Here is a 23,969-nt window from a genome sequence, read left to right on the forward strand (position 1 = left end):
TTTTCACTTCACGTGTAGGTGTGGGAACGGAATAGAAAAAGAAAACACTGGAAAAAACGAAATAAAATCCTTATGAGAAAACCCACTGGCTTAAATTCATTGATGTGATGTAACGTGCAGTTGTCAACATGTCAGACGTGGAGGTGTCGGAGACGCTCACATTTCAAATTCATTCTCATCCTCGGTTTTAAAACAGGCCGAAGACAAACTACGCTTCAACAACATCATAATTTATCATTTTCAATAACACCGACAAATCTACGAAAAATGGATTCAGCCACAAAGCTGTCTTCAATGAATATTGGTGAGGAAACAGCGATAATAACAATAATCATATCCGGATCTTGATGTATAAAATCAGCATATTTAGGATAGGACAAACCCTCATGAAAATAAAATAATGTAGGTAGGTAGGTGGTCGTGGAGTTTGTGGTTTTACCTCATGACCGGATTAACTTGGAGTTTGTCTATGGATGAAAGATTATTTTTAGTCTCACAACGTTCACTGAAACTGAAACTGTTGAGTCATTCACGAAAACATTATTCAGTGTCATGAGGTCACCGTGACCTTTAACCTTTAACCACTGAAGTCTAATCAGTTCATCAGAGGCCAAATCACAACGGGTCAAAATCTGAAGAAAATTCCTTAAAGGCAGATTCATGTTGAAAAGGCCAAAAACATGTTTTGTAAGGACACAGTTGACCTTTGACCTCCCAAATCTAATCAGATAATCCATGAATCTAAATGCCCCAAATTTGAAGTGTTCACCACATTTGATTCAGGTCATCCTTGAATCCTTGAATCCAAGTGAACGTTTTTACTGAATCTGAAGGAGTCGTCTGTGTTGATAAGAATGAGACGGAGGCACACGAGGCCACGATCACACATGCTTCACCTCCTGGTCACATCCCATCTGTGAGAGCCGGGGGGTGAATAAAACATTTGCTTCCTGTGGTGAGGACAAATCCCAGGGAGTTCAGCTTGGGTGATAATGAGAGTGACCCGGCCCCACGGCGTTACATTCCAGACGAGTCGGGAACGAGAACAACTCGGCCTCGTTTGACCCGAAACACTGTCGGAGGTAAAGAAACACACGGACTCAAAGAAGAGTGAGGACTTGTTGCACGATTTAGTTTTCATTTCTCTCCATGGCCTGTTGTACAATCACATCTTTACAGTACGTTCTCACCCCCACTTCCTCAGCTGTGTCTCTCTTTCTCTCTCTCCCCCCCAACCCCATTTCCCCACTCCCCCCCCCCGAATAAATAGTACATCCTTTTGTTATCCGCGGATGGCCGTGCACAGCAGGGCCCACATGCTTCTATAGCCACTTTTTTCCAGTGACACAGAGAAAGAGAGAGAGAGAGAAAATGAGTGCGTGAAGGAAGGGGGGTGTAGAGTGAGCACACAGACGAAAGGAGAGGAAGAGAGGGGTTGAAGTGATGAGGTGGAGAAAAACGAGGGATCACAGACGAGTGAGGATGGAGAAGACGGGTGGGGAAAAAGAAAAACAACTAAAGACGACAGGATGAAAGGTAGAAAACAAAGAGGGATTGAATAAAAAGAGGAGGACGAGTGAAATTAATCTAAAAGACAAACACACGCACACATAAAAAGAAACAATACTGCAAATCAGATTCCCTTTTTTCTTCACCTGGGCCAATGTGAGTGCTTGTTGGTCCTCTTCTTTAGAAATGTGCGACCCAGTTGGACAAACACGTAACTGACTGTTCTGATATTTGAAGTTTCTACCTGATCAAGTCTACAGTAAATACTCAACTGTTGAGGTCTGGCTCACGACCAAACCCTGAAAGAGGAATCTCAAAAAAACAAGAAGAAGAAAACTAAATTTTATATATATATATATATATATATATATAAAGAAAACCTAATACGAAAACTAAACATCTGAGGATGTAACATTGAGGACTCGCACTCGCACACATCTGTGACCTCAAATCTTCTTTTCTTGGTTTGTTCACTGCCTCTACACACATTCACGCACAATTCATCATCATCATCATCATCATCATCATCATCATCATCATCATTATAATAATTATATACTACTTTGTTTTGAAACATTCAAAAAGTACTAGAATCACTATTGTCATTATTGCTGTGACCAGTAATCGTGTTCAGTTCCTCTTGGTCCGCACTGTAACAGCAAATCAGAGCACAAGACACCCACCATGTGACTTCTTAAGAGCAGGACAGGACTTCAGATCAAAAGTCATTGGTAATAATAAGAATAATAATAAATACTGTAACGGGCCTCACAAATGAGCCAACACGCCGATTTTCAAAAACGATAAAACCCCAACAGGAGCAGGAAGAGGGGGAGTGTGTTTGGGATTCAACCCCAGATGTGCGATCTACATCTAAAAAAAATCTGGGTGAAAACTAAAGTGTCGATATGGTCCTCGTCCACGTTCGCAGACGACTGACGGCCTCTGACCTGGGAGGTGCAGCCCAAAGTCGGGAGGGGCGTCCTGCTCCTGTCAGCGCTCCCTCTCTCCTCCTCCTCCTCCCGTTTGTTCCTCGTGTCCACACAGCAGGTTGTGTTCCCCTCCTCCTTTTCGATTTCAGCAGGCATTCACCAGAGGAAAAGGCATCAGACTGTTCCCAGGACTAGGAGGAAGAGCTCCCACTTCCCAGCATGGCTGATGCTTTCCCCACCTGAATCTATGAAATGTTGTAGGTCAGAATAGAGAAACTGGAGTCTGTGATAGTCGTGAAATTGGGGACGAGGTCTGAGTTCAAGTCATTCTGAAACGACGGGGTTTGGCCGCGTTTAAAACGTGTCTGTGATTCTCGAGGAGTGGATGGACGGTCGGAGTCAGCCCAGCCAGTGGCCTGCTTCCAGACATGTCGTACAGATGACTTGCAGCTGTAGGTTAGATTATTGCTGTGGTCCTGAAAACCTTCCTCGTTCGACAGAGTTCACTGAAGTTGTTACTGGTTGAGGCTGTGGGGGCAAACGCTGCCGTTTCAAGTCAGTCAGGCGAAGAGGGTTGTTGGTAAGGTAGTTCCTCCCCCGCTTGTCCCACACCTGGTTTTTGGGATTTGGAAATGTGGGAAAGAGGGGGAGAGGGTCCGCCAGGGGAGGGGCAGTCGGAGAAGAGGTAGGGCTCAGGACTCGGTGAGCGTGTCGGTTGGGGGCTCCTGGTGCACCTCTGGGACCACAATACCCCGGTGGAGTTTTTCTAAAGACTGTTTCATCTGGGAGATAAACACGGGTTGGGGTGTGAGAGAGAGTCAGATATGCTGGATTACATAATGCAGAGAGAGCATCAGTAGTTTGTGTGACGTTGCCCACCCTCCTGGAAATGTGCGCTACGAGCAGACTGAAACAAAACACACGTACCTGGTCGAGAAGGGTGACGGACGACTGCAGGATCTGCTGCCACTTGCTGAGCTGGGCCTGGTGAAACTGCCTCTGGAGCTGCAGGACCTGGGCCCACTCTCCAGCCGTCTGCGGCAACGGACTGGACGAGGTGAAGGGGAAGAGACAAGAGAAAGAACAAGAGCAGAGCAGAGTCCATCGGGTTTTTGTTGCCAGTTGTGATCTTTTTCAAACCGACAGTAGGGGGCAGTGGAAAAAAGCTAGAAACTCAAGACTGGCATATGGTACATGGATCTTTAGCTCCTATGATGGACGCCACGACGGCTCCACAAGAAGTTCACTCCTGAAAAGTGTGAGGAAGTGGAGACGCGCTGTTCATTTATAAATACAGTCAATGGTCCTTTATTTCCTCAAATCATTATGTAGATACGACTGGGAAAATGTTACGTATACGATTTTAGCAGAAAGAAAGTTCTCTGTAGAGTTTGGGGACATTTCTCTATGGGTTCATCATTTGAAGAAAAACCTTTCACCTACAAGTGTCAATGTGATTCACTGTAGAAAATATTAATTACTGTCATTTTTATGCACTTAACCTTGAAAACTCAAAGGTTTAATTTGTTGCTCTGCACTAAAACTCTAAGGGACGTTTCACACCTCAGATCCCAAGAGAATAACTTCAACCAGAGACCAAACAGCAATTAACACTACGCTCCCACTGGGTGCGGGACGAAGATAACGCACAGTGTGGTATATTTCTATAGGAAATAATGCAGCGTGTTTACCTGTCAGCAACAGAATAGGAGTGCCACGTCTCCAGTGTATGAGCCGCTCTTTCCAGAGCGTACAGCTTGTAGAACAGCAGCATGTTGAGAGCCACCAGCACCACCAGACTGATGGAGACACACAGAGAGAAAAGAGATTTAGACATTTACCAACTGCACTGGAAATACTCAAAAACACATTGAGTGAGAAATAAAAGTACGGCAACAAAATGAGCAAATGTAGATATTTCAAGGTTTGTAAATGTAATCAAAGTCCAATTTGTCACAAATCCGTTCTCAGTCATAACATACTGTCATTTAGTTACAGGAAAAATCCACTCAGCACAAATATTAATGTTATAAACAATTCCTGCTGCGTTGTTTGGCAGATTTCTTACTCTAATCTAGAAGTTTCCCTGTTGGCTCCATTTTAACAGCAGGATAAAAACGTCTCCCCACACTCACCAATCTGCATAACTCGGCTCCACCAACTTTCACCAGGAGAAACTCGGACTGGTTTGTTTAGTTTCCAAACTTTTATTTAATATCAGGTCATGACATCACCAACGTGTCAAAGTGCCTCCAGACTAAATGCACACGCACACAAAGTTGGGTTGGGTTGAGTCAGTAGACTGCCACCCCCAACAGTCCCCCTAATGGAACCACATTGAGATTCACAAGAGCTTTATTTTGATTTGGATCTGCACTAAATGATACACACTCATAGAGATCAGTCCCCTGAACTTGCCAGTTTTGTTTTTCATCAAGAACCATGAATAATTCTCTGAGAAAACATTTTTTCTCATCTTTCCTGACCCCACGACACACCCTTCAACCAAGTTTCATGGAAATCAGTGGAGTAGATTTTGTCTTTGACTACAAATACAACAAAAACTTTAAAATCACCCAAGTTTGCTTCACATTCAATCTGAACCCTTATTGATGGATTTTTCCTGTTAGAAAATGATGCATTTCATCGTTATGCAGCCAATGGTGTAAAATCAAAGCCTCTTATACGAACCTGATACAGATCCTATGCACAAGAAGTATTGCAGAGAGGAGGAGAAAAGAAGAGAAATAGCAAGAGAGGCATTGTGAGGCTGTTAGTATGCAGAAGATCTACATCCAGCATGTCTGGATGAAGGAGCATTCAGACATGGATAGAAACCAAGACAGCAGAAAGGTAATTAGATCAAAGCTACACAATCAAACCAGTGATTTGATCGGGTGGGAACTCCTTAAACTCCACTATTCAACACTGTATTGGAAAGGATGTATTGTGCTTCTAAAGAGGGGGGGGGGGAAGACACATGCAAGGACACACACATGCTTCTATGTGTGGATTATACTGATTTACTATATTTCTTAAACAACAAAATCTCTATTCAGAAATGCTCGTCTCTGTTCTGTGTAACTCATTGAGCGTGAAATGACCAAGAAATAAGATTCTTATGATCAGTGCACAGTGAAACCATCTTGAATTAAAAAACAGCAAGGAGGGAAACTCCGAGCGCTGAGTCACATAGTCGCAAGATATTCATGGACTCACACTCTCACACATACAGACACACACACACACACACACACACACACTCTTGAGCTTACATGAAGCTGACGATGAGCAGGATGGTGGATATACTGCTCTGACCTCCACCACGCGCACATTCACCCAGCTTCATATACTGAGAACCTAAAAAAAGAAAAGTAAAAAAAACAAACGATTTCACATGGATGTAAACATGGATATAACAGATTCAGGATTTAAAATAACTTTTTGTTTGACCTCAGAAATACACAAAAGTCCAATATAACAATGAAGGGATTTTAAAAACCCCGTAAAATGTAAATCAATGTTTCAAAGAATTTTCCCAACCAGGTAAAATACATTTAGTTGTTATTGTTGATGTGTATGTCGGACTAGAAGTATTAATAAGACTTTGTAGGTTTTTAATACTTTGTAAATCCTGATAAACAGCGAACTAACTCTGAATGTTTCAGTATCTGTAGTTACTCCAAATAAAACCACTAGAGGGCAGTATTGCACTGAACATGGATTTAACTCTGCTTGGTTCCATGATGAGCAGTGATGGCGGAAGTTTTGAAATTCCCACTCTGAGCCAAAGCTCCACTAACGGTTTCCTCCCCGACTCACCGGCTTCTCTCCTTTCCCTCTCCTCTCCCATTCCTCTGTCCCCTCGTTCTCCGGTGCCCGATCCTCCCCCGTCCCTCTCTCGCTCCCTCTCGCCCGGCCGCCGCAAGCAGGTGCGTTTACGCCGGCGCAGGCCCGGCGGGGTCTTGATGGCATCGGCACCCGCTGCGTCGCCTGCGGCCACCACAGAAACCTCAGACTGCAGAAGCGTCTCCAGCTTGCACACCTCACTTTCTGCACGGGGCAAAGGAAACATGTGGAGGAATTAAAAACACACCCACCACATTAATGCTACATGTGCATGGACCGTGTTTACATTCAAACTTTGCTTTTGTTCAGTTATTTACAAAAGGGAAATGTGCCTGAATGGGACACTTTGGTTGCCATGGGGACGTGTGCGTGTGTGTACGCAGAGATATGCTCGGAGAGGGGAACCATGTGACTCACCCATGTGTCTGTAGTACTCCTCAGTGCCGCTCCAGGTGTTCTTTTCAATCAGTGCTTTCACCAGGCTCCACGGCTGCTTCCGGTAGCAGATGTCGGTGGAAACTCTGGCCAGAGGAAGAACAAACACACTCATTTCCTTGGATTTTGTTTATCTGCCTGTAACTAGAAGCCACTCTCTCCTTTTTGGATTCATGTAACAATATTACATTAATGGGAAAAGGGTTTATATAACCTCGTGTAAAAGCCGTGTGTGACAGTCAAAGCCCTCACTTAATGAAACATATCTTATAATCACATTGCATAACGGCCTATTGAGGCTGCTGCAGTGTACAAATGACTGATTCCCTTTTCTTCCTCTCATTGTTGAATTTTGCTCGTCCCTGCTGATGTTGAAACGCTGACATCAAGATTTGTGTTTGGCCATAATATTTAAAAACCACTGCTGCTATACTGGCCATAAACTGATGTGTCATCAACTTGCGTACAATGCATTTGGCCAGTGACGCTGGCATAAGCCAGAATCAAGCATCTATCAATGGAGAAGAAATACCAGTAGCTGTTACGTGTTTGGACTTCTTAAGTATTTGGAAAGCAGCGAGGGAGCAAGCTGGAGAAAGGTCTGATGGGATTATTTCACCAGTGAGAATCTCTGGTCCCCAGAGTAAAAGGACAGAGCCAGTCAATTAAAGTTTACATCATTTATTTTGCCGCAGCCTGACAGCACATGTGTGAACAAGGGTCAAATGTGAAGAGGTGATGAAACATGGCAGCGTTTTCTCTCTGGAGTCCTGTTTATTTCTGTCCCGTCCCACCCGCCCACCCGTGGATTAGCTGAGCTAAGACAACAACAAGCCTACCTGAACCGGCTCTTGTGCTTGCTGATGGAGGTGAGGCAGAATCTGTGGACAGTGTAGAAGTAGTCCTGGTAGGGGATGCCCGAGGTGATGACCTCCGAATCCACCACATAGCACTCGCCTCGGACACTGTTCTTATGCAACGTCTGGAAGCCGGGGAAAAGGTGGGAGGTGGATGGTTAATGATGAGTAAACTTCATTGTTTTTTCTCTCATAAGGAATCTTGTGCTTCAGAGGCAGCGTGTCTAAATGAAAAGCAGCACATTCACGCAGCCAGCGTGGCCCAAGCGTAACAACGAGAACAAACTGTACTACTGTTGAGCGGTGAACACACTACCTCTTTATCTACAACATTAAATGACCTTTTAACAGCAGTTAGTTTTTGCTCCCTATAAATAGAAGTCATTTAAAACAAAAGCACTTCGAGCACTGAAACGGTCAAACCATAAATGGGCCCAAAACTGAAACCAATACAAAGCAGTTAAAAAAGAAAAAGGGGTCATTACAAAATAAAAGTTAAAAGAAAGTTCTCCTCCAGTTCAGGTTGAATAAGCCCAGTGTTAATATCCTGCACCAGAGCCTGAGTTCCAGAGAGCTGAATAACAAAACCACAAAAGGCCCCAGTCTGTCAAGGACTGACCTGCGTTTCCACCACAGGGGCGGTTTTGGGGCCGAGGGGGTTGTTGAGGGCGACGGTGTAGCTAAGCACACGGCTGGTGTTCCCACTGCTGCTGTCCTGCTGCCAGTCACCCACCACCAGGTCTGTCAGAGAGAGGGAGAAAAGAGTCAATAAGCAAATTCAAAGAGAAGACATGAAGAGACTTTGTGAAAACGAGAGGACACGAGAGAATTTCATGAATGAAAAGGGGAGAGAGACCGAGAGATGGAGGGGTTGAAGGAGGAGAGAGAGAGAGAAAGAGAGACGGTCAAACCACGCTCCTTCAAAGAAAGAGAAAGAATTCACCAATTAGAGTGACACAATGTTCTCTGGCAGAGTGAGGCACCAACTGGGGAATAAAGTAACTCCAACTCCACGGCTTCATCTCTGCCCTCATTTGGACGACAGAGAGAAAATGTAAAATACATGTCTGCAAATATCCAAATGACAATTTAAATATTTGTACATGTACAGGGAGAGAGCGTGAAAAAAAAACTAAGATAAATGGTAGTTAACGCAGCATGAAGAGCTGGTGTGGATCTCTCATTAGTGACACAATACAGTGGGCTACAGCACGTCTCTGAGGGGTGGGGGATTGGGGGTGGTGGTGGGGGTAATGGGTAGTCTCCACAGTTAAATCTTAAAAAGTAGAAACCATCACAGGTTCTGGAAATCCTTTTTACGCCATAATATCTAAAAGTTGTAGCTTGAGACAGAGATCAAAGCAGCATCAAAGGTCCAGTGAGCTGGAAACAACAAACACTGCTCTTCAGATGTCAGCGTCACAACAGGAAAAACTCGCTCTCTCACTGTTTATGGGACAAGTAAATACAAGTCGCCCTCTGGAAACTGTAGGAAAAGTTAACCTAGAGCTGCTTTCACACATGAACTCTGGAGACGTGTCAGCACCAACTCCCACTCGCTCACTGGGAATTTTCTGCTGCATTTTCACATGGGTTCACTCAGACAGTTCCCAGACATTCACCATGTGTGTGTGTGTGTGTGAGTGTTGTGTGTGTTTGTGTGTGTTACCTACCAGTGAAGTGTCGCTGAGAGAAGAGGTGCTGGATGAAGTGTGTGTCAGCGGAGAAGAGCAGGTCGTGCAGCTTGTCGACACTCATGCGGACCACAGAGTTGATGTGCAGCCGACCGCTCAGGTCAGCGCAGAATGACTCCACCTCACCTTAACATCGAGAACAGAATATCAAACATGTATTTTTCATGTTGGGTTCTTCTTCTGGTTGTCGTCATACACTCAATATAAACATATATTATTTTCTTTTAATCATAGTTAAACATGTATCCCTGTTTTGGTGTAGATTATAAATCCAAAGCTGGACTTTGACATGTTGGTTTTACAGGTAAATTTGACATCCTAATAATAAAAGTTATTCAGTCGTTGCTTTATGTTTTGCTGAATGAGTGAAAGCTCACTCTAAAGAAATATATAGTTAATCTTGGCAGTTTAAAAGTAATTTTTAATGACGTACAGTATCTGTGGCTGTCGAGGACATAAACCTCCAGAGCAGAAAATCACACCATGTTAATGTTTGAAAGAATCTCCCTGAGATTACTGTTGACGTTGAAAGAAGAAGACGTGAGAGCAACGAGGGAAAAAGACTCAGAAGGAAATAAAAGAACTCAGAATAATCCATATTAAATCCAGACACGTTAAATGAACATAGTGAATTAAGAAAACAACATAAGTACAGAAAAAGGTGTTTAAAAATAGTATAACAGCCTTTAAGACATCCGACTAGACTATCACAAATACTTTTAAGACATTTCCCTCCATTTTTAAACAACTTAATCCAAATAAAAATAATAACTTGATTAAATATGGTATTATTAAGGTGTTAAAATGTATTCTGGTATTCTCATTATTTTGAATTTATTGTCTGGTGTCTTGCACAAATGCCCAAAAATCACTCACTCTCTTCATGCGTGTCAGAGGAGTTGCTGTGGTCAGAGGGCAGATCCTCATCGTTGGTGATGTCCAGTGACGAGAGGTTTCCCAGACTGGTGGATGGTTGGGGCAGAATGTGATTGACCAACTCAGACAGACTGTCCGCACCCTCTTCTAGATTCTGAGACAGCGAGAAAAGCAGCACACGAGAGGAGTGTCAGTGAAAGGTTTGTAGAGAAATCACCCCATTGTCAGATGACTTGAGACGAACAAGGCCTCAGCTGGGCTGGTCGACCTCGTGTGGATACAGCCTGAGCAGACACACCACTGCAGCCGTTTAATTAATCTGAGGCCGACACACTGTCGACACAGCAGTCCATTATTCACAATCTGCACATATTGAGATTGATTCCGCGGGCGAAAGCCGACAAGAACAACTACGCACTATTCGCCAATACTCAGGTTAATAAGCATACGCCCCAGTTCTCATCTATTACTTCAAGTTATTCTGCTTGGATTTAATTAATTCTTTTGGACATTGTATGCCTTTATTGGACAAATGAGGGTAAAGAGGCAATTATGAAACAAGGGGAGAGAGAAGGGAGACAACAAAAGTCCCCGACCGGACTCAGGTGGATGGTTATGTGACATGGACTGTAACCAAGACGCCTCCCATTAAAGTTTGGTGCGAATCCAGACCAGTTGACGGATCCCAGACTTTTTTTTCTTCTTCCTTCTTTAACATTGCATGTTTTTCAGGGACTGATATTTATGAGTTTGTGTAACTTGGTGCAGATCCAAATAAAAATCTGGATCTAGTGAATTTCAATGTGGCTTCCTAAGGGGACTGTTGGGAATAGGTATGCACTCAGTTTTTTTTTGTTATTACTATTGTGACGTTATCTACGCATTGCTGCTGTGTTACAAAGGTGCTATTACTACTATTCCTACTCAAATTCATATCAAGCCACAAATCTTCCAGAGGAGTGATGTCATGTTAAAAAGGCAACTAAGGAGCTCCGCTGATGCTTGGATATTGGAGTGAGTATACAAATCAGACTTGTTTAGCAAGTACATCATGAATCTGGCTAGACATCACTGTTTACATGCCATCACACTGACATTATACAAACACAGAAAGCACCAGATCAATCTGTGAACTGCACAAATATTTGCTGTAGGTTCAGATTTTGGTTTCACCCACAAGAGTATTTTCATGTAAAAACTGATGGAAAACAAGTGTGACAGTTGGAGAATGCAAAGGCTCTTTATCACCACAATGCATTTACATTAGATGAGATCAGATATATATGGATCATTTTCCTTATCCGCCCCAAATTGCACCAGTTCATAGATATAAGCACAAGAAAATGTGGGAAAATGCCCCCTTCATCAAATGTGTTCCAAAGGTAATGGGTTAATTCCTTAGAATGAACCTTATCATGGATATTGGTTCAGTACTTTTTGTATAATCCTCCTAAAAGTCAGACAAGACGCACTGAAATAAGAACACAGGCGGAGGTGATGCTGGCTGACACATTAGCAGTCTTGAGTCAAAATAAAATTCAGAAATTCACGAGGTTCACTGTATCTGCTGCTAACGGGACCGTTGTGACCCCAGAAATCCTCGTTCTCCCAGTGGATAGCGAGATCTGGCTTTGAGTCTTGCATTGACGTTTACAAGAGCGACAGGAAGAAAAGACTCAGGATACTGATCTTGTTTTGTTTGTCTATGAGGTGTGATTACAAGAGCATTGTGTGGATTCTGCTTTATTGACTCCATCACTGCCGAATAAGCAAACGCTAACTAAACAGCTGCCTGCAAATATCAGGAGGATGTCTTGAAACCTGTTTTTTTAATATTCATAACGATGACGGGCGGTGCAAAGTCTTTTTGTATTCTTGCAAAACTGGTGTGAATGAAATAATTTAAAAAGTGGAAACTCCCATGTGATCCAACTGAGCATTAGCCTACCCCGAAGCAGATGTAGAAGTATGTGTGGACGTCAAAGAAGAACACTCACAAAGGAGGCAGCAGCAGAGACCGGGGCCGAGGCAGAGGCGTTGGTGGGAGTGGTGGATGGCAACGTGCTGTGGGAGCTGGTTAGGCTGGGTTCGATGAGGTCCGAGCTGAGTCTGCGTGCAGATGCGGACGCCACGTCTACGTGCAGACAGGAGGCGGAGGAAGAGAGAGGGGAGCTCCCGAGGTTTGTCGCAGAGGAAGGGCTGGCAAGACCGCAGGGCACCAGGGGAGGGGGCGAGCTGCCCGTAGAGGGAACCGACACCGAGCTCAGGTCCAGAAGATCTGTGACCGACACAGACTCGTCTCCTGGCCTGGAGAACGAAGGGAGAGGAGATGCACTTTGTTAAGAGTGCTTAGGGATTTGAGGCAGATATTATGTGAGCTCACATGAAAAACTCAAGATGGGTGCCTGCTCCAATCTGCATGCCCCTCACGGAGATGTGCTTATCTACAACCGAAACTAGAACGGGGGCTGCCTCGGAGGACAGTAAAAACTTAATGGATGTTAAACATTGAGTAACCACAATAAAATTACAATTTGATTTCGCTGTTGTTCTCCCAGCACAAGAAATTATGCATTGGTGGATTTTTTTTTCATAACACGATCAATAGTATTATGTGAAAAGTGTGTTGATGTCTGATGCATAAAAAAAAATATAAAGCTCCGAAGTAACATGTAAAGACCCTTATATCGTCATGTTTTCACACGTGAACACTCACAGTAGGCCGTTCATGTGTTCGGCGGTGGGGGAGACGTAGTCGTCGTCTTCACTCGTGAGTCCCAGCTCAGTGCCGTAACACTGGTGTACGATGTGCCAGAGCTCTTTGGGGGATAGGGACTGTGAAAACAAGACAGGTGAAACGGATAAGTGGACATCACAGTTGTGTAGACTCACAATTTTTCTGTCCGCGCCCGAGAAAAACACTAATCAAGCCCAACCTGAACCTGTCCGTTTTATGTCTGAAACCCACCTAAGCCTGATGCTGATTTGGGCCCAGATATGGGGCTTGTGTCTACAACTTCCCAAACTCACTGGTAACTTGAAAAAAATTATAATAATCTGGCTAAAAGCCGTGTAGTGACACAATGACACTCAGCCAAGTCAGGTCATGTTTCCACTATATGCAAAGTTTCATCTCGCCATCTGTTGCCATTTGATTTAACTCTAATCTGCTGTGTTTGTGCACCAGCGCTGTCCAAATAAATGTCTGTATTCAAACTCGGCAAATAACAGGGATTTAAATTGTTCTCCCGAGCCTGCGTTTGTTGCCATTTCCTGCTTCTTGACACTGAGGTCTATTCTGAGACATTAACTACTAGCCATGTCGCATCAGGCAGCAGCACACACCACCAGGGGGGGTGGGAGAGGAGGTTGTACCTTGTCCAACAGTGCGTTCTGCCACAGACGGAAAATCATCATGAAGCTGCGATCCCTTGCTCCAAAAGATGTGAAGAAATGCTGAGGAGGTAAATACCAGTGTGACAGGAAGGAGGGAGGATAGGAAGGAAGACAGAAAGACAAGAAGGGAGACAAATGTGACAGTGAATTTGACGAATGGTTTCCCTCTGCAGGGATGTTTGCTTTGTCAGTCAGACGAGATACAGTAGAGTCAGCTGGTTTCAAACTGCTTCAACAGCAAAAAAGGGTCATTTCAAGGGAAAGGAATCAACAGCCAACACTTTTCAGGCTTTTGCAGAAGCCGTAAACCTGAACTGTCAATAACGGTGTGTTAATGCGGCTGTGGCTGAGGGGGTAGAGCGGTCGTCCTCCAACCAGAAAGTCGGCTGTTCGATCCCAGTCTTCCCCAGTTGCATGCCGAATAGTTGCACTGTATGAATGTGTGTGTGAATGGCAAACTTTACTGTAAAGAGCATCATCAAGACTAGAAAAGCGCCATATAAATACAAACCATTTACCATTTAATACATAACAGTGTAAAATTAAAAGTCTGCGTCAAACAGGGCTCAGTATTATTTGAGTCTGACCTTCTCATTGTCAGTGCTGATCTGGATGGCGTTTGGGATGAGCTTCGCAGTCTTCTCCTTGGTCATTGAGGTCACATCTTTCAGCAGGATAGTGATCTGAACAGAGCAGGAAACAGATTTACAGTGCATCTGCGTCAGTGTGTGTCGGACGCTCTTATCTCACTGAGGACCTGAGCGTATCTATATTGATCTGCAAACAAGTAATTTAAAAAGACTTCTTATCAGATTGCAGGTGTCACATTAACCAGGTTACAACCGGCGTGTGTTTGATCGTGCCCGTGCAAATGTGTACACAGTGCGTGCATGACTTACAGTGGTTTCCCAGCGGAAGATGTTACTGTAGAAACAGAGCCAGTTCTCTGACAGGTAAAGGCGGCCCTGAAGCAGAATGTCCTTCTGCAGAGCACAGGAGTAGTCTGAGGGCCGACACAGGGAAAGACAAGGGGTCAGAGGATTGAGACACAACCGCTCGTATCAGGAATCATTCCAACAATTTAAGAGGTCGGCTTCACAGAGAGAGAGGTGACGGCGAGCATTTAATCTTCTGGTCTTTGACACGTCTCTGTCTCACTCACCCACTATAAGTCGCTCTGAGTCAGGGAGTTTCTTAAAGAGTTTACGAAAATCCTCGTTCCGCTGTTTGTATGTAGGACTGAGAACCTGAGAGTGAGAACAGGAAAAAGAAAGGAGAACGTGATCTTCTGATTCACAACAGGCCTGCACAGCAGTTACCTGCTCGCTTATTTAAAAGATAAACCAAAAAACAAGTTAAACGGCAGTGATCAGTGCTTTACTGTGGCACAGTGTGAGAGGAGGGGCTCATGATGACGACACAACTGTCATTACAACACGCATTGGGTAGATGTTAATGTTGTAAAATTAATACTCATAATTATGTTTGATTAATGAATATTCTTATACCCCTCAAGACCTTTTCCCAGCTCACTACTGTGCACAGATGTACTGTACATCCTGCACTGGTCTATGTTTGCAAAACACACATGCTACATGCACAGTCAGCCAAATGGTTATAGCCTCCTTACCCTCCTGTTAAGGGGGGTAAGGAGGCCATTGAGTTGGTCTCTCTAGAATGTGTCTGTGAATTGCCACAGCTCCTGCGCTCGCTCCTGCAGCTGTCAATGTGCGACAACGTGCCGAGCTTGCTGCCGTCAAAAGCTAATACTCTGTGGCACTTTTTACAAGCAGCAAAGCCACTAAGAACATATTCACCAGTGCATATTTCTGTCCTAATGTGACTTATTTAGATGTTCTAGCTAATTTGCTGTCGGTAGTGACAGTTATCTGAGTGGAGGTGAAAGGGTCAAAAGTGCTGTCACCGCGTTTCAAAATAAAACAAGTCCTTGCGGCTGACTGGGCTTCATATAAGCTGATTTAGATGTTAAAAATATTGTGTTTTAATTACTGATTTCTCCGTAAAAACTAATTCTTCTCACACGCTGGTCACCTGCATTTTTACCAGTGTCTGTGGATTTGAATATATATAAATATAACTTCCACCTGCGGGTAACTGACCTGGTGCAGGACTCTACCCACTGGTGCCAGCAGATGCATTGAAATCTAATGCTACAATCTCACTTTAGAGGAAACCCTATGTCAACCACTTCCACCTTCAACTTTCCCTGGAGTGAAAAAGTGTGTAACGAGGGTTTGTTAATGTGTACTTACATTGTACCAGCTCTGCATTTTCTGTGAAGAAAAGAACGGCACATTTAGTCGTGAGCAGTGCACAAATTTGTCAGCAGGAATAAAATAAAAGGTTACACCACTTAATGTTTAAAAGGTATGAGTGTTCAATGCCCTGGTAAAGCAGCACAGCTTGATATTTAATGCATGTGATCCCGTCAGTCAAGTCCAGACCGAGGCCAAGTCTGTTTTATGTAACCTTGATGTTTTGCTGTCTCCAAGCACTGTCCAAACTATCAGCACGTCTCCATTTCAAAAGGATACGCGTCAATAACCAGCGTTAATGAACAGTCCTTCGTACACAAAGCAGGTACATACAGCCTCCAGGTTAATTTACTTAGAATAAACAGGCTAATGTAAACATCCTTGAATACAATCTGCTGACAGAAGCCGTCACCACAGCACTAATATGGAAGGTAAAGGAAGTACAAAAATAATGTGTAGAATTTACTGGTAAACCCAATTAAAATGTATCTTATTTGTATTGCGCCAAATCAGAAGATGCATTATCTCAAGGCCCTTTTCATAGTGAGGTCAAGACCTTACAATATTACAGTGAAACCCGACAGCTCCCACAATGAGCAAGGACTTGGAGACAGAGGAGACGCTGGAGATATACTTGGTATTTAAGGTGATTATTATGAAATTCTGCCAGATGAGTTAATTCATGCACAACTGTTTATAGTGTTCAAATTCTGCAAAGTCATCATGAAAAGGATTTGATCATGGATGAGGACACACCACAAGAATGCAGGATAAATGGCCTCGATGTAATAATAGGTTTGATTTAGTGATGATCCCAGTGAACGATAATGACATTGGGATCACATAAAAGAGATTTGAGACTTTGGCTGACACACATTACACAGCGATCAGCCTGTGTAGTAACTGGAACACAGGGAAAACGTATTCTCCGGAGCAGTGAATATCCCGAGTTACCTTGGCATTGCGGCTGAAGTGGCGAGAAGCAAGCGGGTAGGCAGACGTGAGGGAGGAGGCCGAGGGAATGGAGGGCAGGGGACTGTCCGAACCTCCACCTCCTCCACCACCTCCTCCACCTGTGCTCTTCTCGCCTCCTCCCTCGCTCTCACTGGCCCTGCCACCCCCAAGGACCCTGCGCCGCAGGGAGGGGGAGCTGCCAGGGGTGCTGCGTGGAGAGTTACTGGCCGTACTGGAGAAAGAAGAAAGACACAGTGAGATTTAACAGCGGAAATGGTTTCATATGTCAAACGCTAAATTTTGCTCTGATGTGCGTTAAACGTCTTTTTAAAGGCTGCAGGCACTTCCTATTTGATAATAGCATATCATCTCAGACTGACTAGTGGAAACCAGAGAAAGGCTGTGTAAGGTCAGGGTTATCAGCTGAACTCATTTTGAACGGGTACAGCAGCCTGACAGTGAGGATATTTAACGCGGTTTGGTAATGTGCCTTAAGACAGACAATCAAGGGACCTAAGTACAAAACCCAAGAATCACTGTTTACATCACTTGGAGAAACTGTGGTACACAAACAGGTCACATTGGAAAAAGGGGTTTATGGCACTTTAAGGACCTTTTCCTCCAATAAATCATAACCAAAACCTAAATAGGACATGGACCAAACAAAAATAAATCAAAGTACACGCTATTCTATATTATAAATGTTCCTTTGTCTTCCTATGAATGTACCACTTTATATTTATACACATGCTGATACCATTATTTTGTATAATCTATATTTTTATCTTTGATTATCTTTTTCAATTAACACTTCAATCTAGAGGGATGTTTTTTTGTCATATCATCTCTAAACAATATAGATACAGCTGAAAAATGTTAGTATGACTCTATACGCTGCTAAAACAGAGGTGAAATGAATAGTTTGTTACAGAAACAATCGTTTCCCTTGTGTACTAACAAGTATTTTCTTCTTTTCCTTATTCCTTATTAGCACAAACTGAAAAGCAGATGGGGAAACAACAAAAAAAGCAATTTATAATATTTTACATTTTAAAAAGGCACCCTAACCCACTTGTATAAAGAACAAGACCATCATCTCATTTTATATACTTATATACAGATTAAATTAACAAATAAAGTCTCTTTGGAGTCACCCTACAGCTGCCAAAGCATCACATCCAGGTCAGTGGCCCGTGAGAATGGCTGTATTTATGCCACAACAGAGTTTCCATGGTTGCACCTCATTTCTCCGAAAGTAACACAACCGTCACTTTCACCATCAGTCATCTTAGGAGTTTACTCCGTCTTTCAAACATACACATGCAGCTATTTATCATTGTCTGCTCCATTATCCCGAGTGGACACTATGAATGAAATGTGGCTACAGTTTATAATGAAGCCAAACCAAGAGTCCGACACTTCATGTAGACCCTTTTGAGCCGAACTGCTCCCGACTCGCATGAACCCACGGTTCTATCAGAGCATCATCAAACTAGCTCTTTTGTTATTGTTTTGATTGTGGCCAAAGTTACATATTGTACGTACATTCAACTGAAAATTGTCTATTCTCTTCTATAGTGCGTGGCAGTTATCTTATTCTATCTTATTCTATGTTGTAAGAATGTTTTCTTGGTGCCTTCTGGGCCAGTTCCTCTCTTATAGAGGAGTTAAAAATGAAATGAGTGCCGCTCAGATGCTGTAAACTCGGATGATGTCAGTGACAGGAGCTGGAGAGGAGAGGATGAGACGAAATCACCTCTGAAGCTAAAGAGACATCATCCCCACATCTCACCAAGTTGCTTTTATAGGAAAATAATCAAAGAAATATGACTTTATCTAATGAGGCCGCGTTGATCAGAGCGGCGGCGTGTTGCCACGCAGCATTAAGCCATCTTGACATGAGGGGAGAGGAGGCTGTAAATAGGCTGTGCGGTCAGTCGGTGCGACTGAGTGTGACCAGGACACTGAGTGATGTCAATCTGTGTCAGCGTGTTTACAATCCGTCAGCAGCACAGATGCAAAAAGGCCTAGCGGCAGCATTACCTGATTGTTTGTCGGCACAAACCTTCTGCTATAGCTCTCGCCGGTGTAGCTCAACCTGGTAAACACTGTCCTCTCACCGGCTAATGGGAAGCTAGCACACCGGCTACCCACAACCCAACCAACACTATGTCTCGACAGACACAAACACACACAAGAGCAGAGTCAAAATGGTAGAGGGGAAATTAGGCAACTGGTTCAAAAGAAGCTAGATTGTGCAAAGACGATGTGGTCAATGACAGGGGGCGGAGGGGTGAGGGGAGGGGGTGTAGACAGACAGTGTGACCGATGGAGCACAGACAGGATGAACATAAACAAATCACCAGCTCTCACACACACACACACACACACACACACACACACACACACACACACACACACACACACACACACACACACACACACACACACACACACACACACACACACACACAGACACACACACTCTCTGCAGGTTTCGCATCTAGCAGCATGTCTGCACCATACATATACGATCCTGTGGTTATGTGACCACAACAAGCGGTGCATGAGGACCAGGGACCGATTCCCTGCATGCACAACACATGCACAACAGATGCACAACACATGCACAACACTTGCTATCTATCCATGACGCACACTTACTCGAACATGTCATGAGGCGGTTGCTGCTCACGGTTGTTTCAGACGAGAATTTATACGATCTTGCATCAGTATTGCACCGGTGTCTCCAGCGTGTGTGTGTGTGTGTGTGTGTGTGTGTGTGTGTGTGTGTGTGTAGCTAAAGCAAACCAGACGCTAAAAAGGAGGAGGCGGAGGAGGAGGGAGGGAGGGAGGGGGGGGGTGTTTGGATGTCCGCTCTTATGCCTCGTTTCCTTCGCTTATCGGCGGGTTAGAAACGTCCACCATCGTCCACCGCCCCGGAGGATCGGGACTTAATTTCCCATCGCGGCCCGACGCCCAAGCACCTCGCAGCCAGGTACCGGACACACCGCCGCTCCCTATGCCGAAAGCAGGAGCCGGTGACGGGCCGCCGTCTCTGCGTCCATCCGTAATCCGTCTCTGCAAGCAGGGAGCGGGTGGGAGGAGGAACAGGAGGAGGAGGGGGCAGGAGGAGGGGGGGAGGAGGCGGCTCCATGTGTTCAGCGAGGTGGAGGCAGCGGGGAGGACGATGAAGACAGTGGAATATGGGTTTAGAGATTAAATCAATGTATTTACCATCGCTTATCTTCGCGACGGATGTCATATTCTAACATGGCTTCACATGCAGCTTCGGCCCCGTGAAGGAAACACATGCTCACAAACGGGAAAGACCCTCAGTAAAGTGCATATTCGGTGAAACCGAGTTTAAATACTCTCAGTACTAATTCCACACACTAATTACCAGTTCCCTAAATATATCTGATTTATTTCATCAAGATCCGTGAATTGTTTTATTGTGAACATATTCAAAAGCCCCTCTCACAATATTACAGAAAGATCCCTGATCCATTCCACTAAATTTCCAGGTAATCCGTCCAGTAGTTTTTGTGTAATCTGCTCACTAACAAACAAACAAACATAACGCAGATAAAAACTTAACGTCCTTGGCAGATTTAAAAGGCTTCAAAGACGCGTCTCCTATTCACTCTCCAATTCATTTACGACAATCCTGTATTTCCAGCAAGATTTAATAACTGTAATTCTTTAAATTGGGGAAAGAAAACTGGTAGGAAAACATGGCATCAACGCAAAATAACAAAGCAGCAACACATTAAACTTGGGTCAAACAGCCTCCTTAGTGCAGTTTTCCTACACAGGTTCACTACAATGCTACAGAGATCATGTCTGCTGTAGTGAATCCACCTGGCCAAAGCCCAGAGCCCACCCAATCCCTCAACCCCCAACCTCTCAGTCCATCCCTCTGGATTAGAGTCCACATCATAATCCACGCTGGGCTGAGCCAAGCCCACATCTCCACCATTCTGTCTCCCTCGGTGTAATCTGCTTTTCTGAGGTTCACCAATAGCCCACAATAATGTCAGAGTTTCGTGGGCCAAGTGGGCATGGAGCAAAGAGACAGAATGAAGCTTCAAAGGATAAGTACAAGATGTACATTTTACACTACAGGGTTTATATGTACTACCAGATGTAAATGTTCTACTCGTACGCCTTTTCCTTTCTGCCAATCGAAAATGTTCAAAAGAAAACTAGATTGATGCCTGAGATATTTAGGAGTTTGCTGCTCGGTGCAAAATCAAAGAGCCGAGGATAAACACTATCCATAATACAAAACAAACCAGTGAAAGTGACGATAATAGTCAAGTACAAAAACGGATTCTTTTTGATGATTATGTGTTACCGTTTGTATATGTGTGAATACATCTAAAATTGTCCAGTAGCCTGGAAATAAAAGGTGCTGCAGAGCGTCTTCAGTAACAAGAAACAAAATATCGGATAGAATGTCCTTTCAACACATTTCTTAAACTCTTCAAATTGCACTTTAGACTATCCTCTGCAAACAGACACACACAAAAAACAAGTCATAACATAAGATAAGAGTTTACACATTAGCGATATTTAAGAATCAAAGGCCAACAAGTCTACATATTTGTGTAAGTAAACATGTGAAACGTTGTTTATTAGTTTTCACGGAAAGACGACTACCTGCCCAGACGCTCTCCTGTCTACAGCGCAACCCAATCAATATCAAGTAGACATGGTGATGACATCAGGACATGTGTATGTCATACAAAAGTCTTAGGTCCGCTCCCTTCATTGCAGTGTGAACCCGAAACTAACCAGATCACAAGTAAACAGTGTTACAAAGACTCTCAGGTGTGAAAACGTCCCTCTGTCCTCACAGAAAAAGCTTCCGGCCCGTTGGCCTTTCCGAGCCTCGTGCAACAAGTTTTCATATCAGCAGATGTGGCATTTCTTGCAATGCCTCAATTTCCCTGAAGTGTAAAACTGGCAGAGCGCACAGGACCCATGCAATAAAACCATTTAGCTACAGCTCTAACTTTTCATTGAAGATCTTTTAGCATCCTCTCTGAATCCTATCAATGATTGATTACTGTATAATGTGTGTCGTGTCCACAGTCTGGAATGAAACACCAGTGATTTAATGTGTAACAGCCCATCTACAGAGTCTTAATAGCGTCTATTGCTTCAGGCACGATCAGGGCAAAGTTGAACAGGATTATAGACTGTATCAATAGAGAGTCCAAAATCCCTCTCCACACTGATGTGACAAAAGCCAAGAATAGATGGGCTGTTCTTTTAAAATGAATCTCCAATACATGAAATGTCTGCTGTGTCAGATACCTGCAGCTGAATTAATGTGTGAGAAATTTATCAAATTAAAGATCTGTCACGGGAGCGGCTTAGTGTCACAGTTCTGGGAGAAACGTAACAGTCTCAGCTGCAGTGGAAAGACCAAAACTGTATAAACGCTTGAAAGGAGAACAGAAATTACTCAAGGTGGTTTTAGGCAATGAATTTAAAAGCGGAGATACGGTTGCATAGTTAATATTTTATTTATTTTACAGCTTTTTGACAGTGGTGAGGAGGAAGCTGTCTTTTGTAAATGGGGCAGACCAGGTCCACTAGAACAATATGTTATTTTTTGTGTTTTACTTAGTCTTTTATTTGTGCTTCAATTTTATGGTACTTGTGGTTTGTTTTGTATTTCCCTCTTGTACCTTTTATGTATGTTTTACGAACATCTTGACTGATTGTTGGTAGATATAAGCCTTTGTGTTCAGAGATTGTTTGCCGATATGAAAACCGTAATTTCAAAAAATAAAAAGACGTGCATTTATGTTTATTTCTTATGACAAAATATGTATACTTTTAAATTAGGTTCCACATATTTGGTTGTATGTGATTTCTTATAGTTTATTGTTAAACTGTAAGATATCAAACCTCAATTACATTTTTCTGTCAATGCGGTTGATAACGACATCTTAGGAATCTCACACACACACACACACACACACACACACACACACACACACACACACACACACACACACACACACACACACACACACACACACACACACACACACACACACACACACACACACACACACACACACACACACTTCCTCGTATCAACATCAACGCCCAAAATTCCATATATTTTTCCTGCTGAACTAGTTTTCCTTTTTGAATATTTGGCCACGTGTGTTGAGTTACCAACCCAGTATAACTTTCCAGTGTAAATTTGCATCAGAAGTTGTATTTTGAAAAGAAAACCCAGAATTGGATACAAGAGATTGAGTGCTATGTGTGAATAGCGTAATATAATTATTTTATGGCTATCACTTATTTATTAAGTTATACAGTATATACAGTAAAGCTTTAGCTTTATAGTGGAATAATGCATAATCCCATTGCATAAAGCGAATATATCAATCAATAAAATCATGTGTAAATGAAAATAACAAGGGCACAGCTGTTCATATGGAGCACAGGAGAATCACCCTCTGCTCGCCCTCTAAAACCCACTGCAGTGATGCCCTGAACCTCCTCTGATTGGACTCACATGACATCATCAGACTGAGAGCCGACTCCCATTGGCTGAGGGTGATGTCATGATTCAGAGGAAGGATAAATGGCGCATTAACCCCGCCTCTAGCTCCTTGTGACTGACCCAGCTCTGTTTTTCCTCGCTGCTCCAACAGTGGTCTCACTTTCTTTGTTTACAGTCTACATAATGTTGTTGTTTGGCTTATTTGAAATGGTCGTCTAAACCGACAGCTCACGCTACTCCTGGAAATACCAATGTATGATGGACATTTTCTTGTTTTTTTTATTGCACGGTGATGCAAGAGCATTTCTTGCTTTATCACTTAAATTCTACCACCTCAGTGTTGGCCTGCTAATGCATCTGACGTCCCAGTGTGCCATGAATCAACTCAGCTTAATCTGGACTTGAACAGTGTAATCTGTCCTCACTAGTTTTAGCCAATAGCTAATTAACTCTGTCCTGTTCCAAAATAGTTGACCTTGTGTGGCAGTTAAGGAAAGTGGACTAAGAGTAAATCTGTCAGATGTGAGGCCATTTTACTCCCAGCCAACGTGCACAAATGAGAGGCTTCTCATTCCAGTCAGTCATTGCAGCCAAATCTGGTCTCAGTAGGCCTGCATGCAAATTGGCTGAGGTTTTACAGAGCTATAAGCACT

At 43.5% G+C, this 23,969-nt stretch overlaps 1 protein-coding gene across 5 annotated transcripts in view; it reads right to left on the minus strand.

Annotated features, from left to right (window-relative positions):
- Positions 1 to 1,106: 1,106 nt before the first annotated feature.
- The window catches only part of gramd1a (GRAM domain containing 1A), a 28,275-nt gene continuing 5,412 nt past the window's right edge, over positions 1,107 to 23,969 (minus strand). For 3 of the 5 annotated variants that reach the window (XM_047341045.1, XM_035163166.2, XM_035163164.2), the window contains 19 exons: positions 16,779 to 17,010; positions 15,822 to 15,842; positions 14,711 to 14,795; positions 14,448 to 14,551; positions 14,136 to 14,231; positions 13,528 to 13,608; positions 12,869 to 12,987; positions 12,150 to 12,459; positions 10,153 to 10,306; positions 9,256 to 9,402; positions 8,202 to 8,323; positions 7,565 to 7,707; positions 6,708 to 6,811; positions 6,264 to 6,494; positions 5,717 to 5,801; positions 5,133 to 5,144; positions 4,133 to 4,240; positions 3,369 to 3,489; positions 1,107 to 3,223 (listed from right to left, as the gene is read on the minus strand). In XM_047341045.1, the coding sequence (XP_047197001.1) occupies positions 3,134 to 3,223; positions 3,369 to 3,489; positions 4,133 to 4,240; positions 5,133 to 5,144; positions 5,717 to 5,801; positions 6,264 to 6,494; positions 6,708 to 6,811; positions 7,565 to 7,707; positions 8,202 to 8,323; positions 9,256 to 9,402; positions 10,153 to 10,306; positions 12,150 to 12,459; positions 12,869 to 12,987; positions 13,528 to 13,608; positions 14,136 to 14,231; positions 14,448 to 14,551; positions 14,711 to 14,795; positions 15,822 to 15,842; positions 16,779 to 17,010 (2,365 nt within the window). In that variant the 3' untranslated portion in view covers positions 1,107 to 3,133. Of the gene's footprint in view, positions 3,224 to 3,368; positions 3,490 to 4,132; positions 4,241 to 5,132; positions 5,145 to 5,716; positions 5,802 to 6,263; positions 6,495 to 6,707; positions 6,812 to 7,564; positions 7,708 to 8,201; positions 8,324 to 9,255; positions 9,403 to 10,152; positions 10,307 to 12,149; positions 12,460 to 12,868; positions 12,988 to 13,527; positions 13,609 to 14,135; positions 14,232 to 14,447; positions 14,552 to 14,710; positions 14,796 to 15,821; positions 15,843 to 16,778; positions 17,011 to 19,442; positions 19,875 to 23,969 lie in introns of those variants that run through there. The other 2 variants (XM_035163167.2, XM_047341046.1) reach the window with 2 other exon arrangements.

This window comes from Hippoglossus stenolepis, chromosome 8, assembly GCF_022539355.2.
Source record: "Hippoglossus stenolepis isolate QCI-W04-F060 chromosome 8, HSTE1.2, whole genome shotgun sequence".
NCBI classification, from domain to species: Eukaryota; Metazoa; Chordata; class Actinopteri; order Pleuronectiformes; family Pleuronectidae; genus Hippoglossus; species Hippoglossus stenolepis.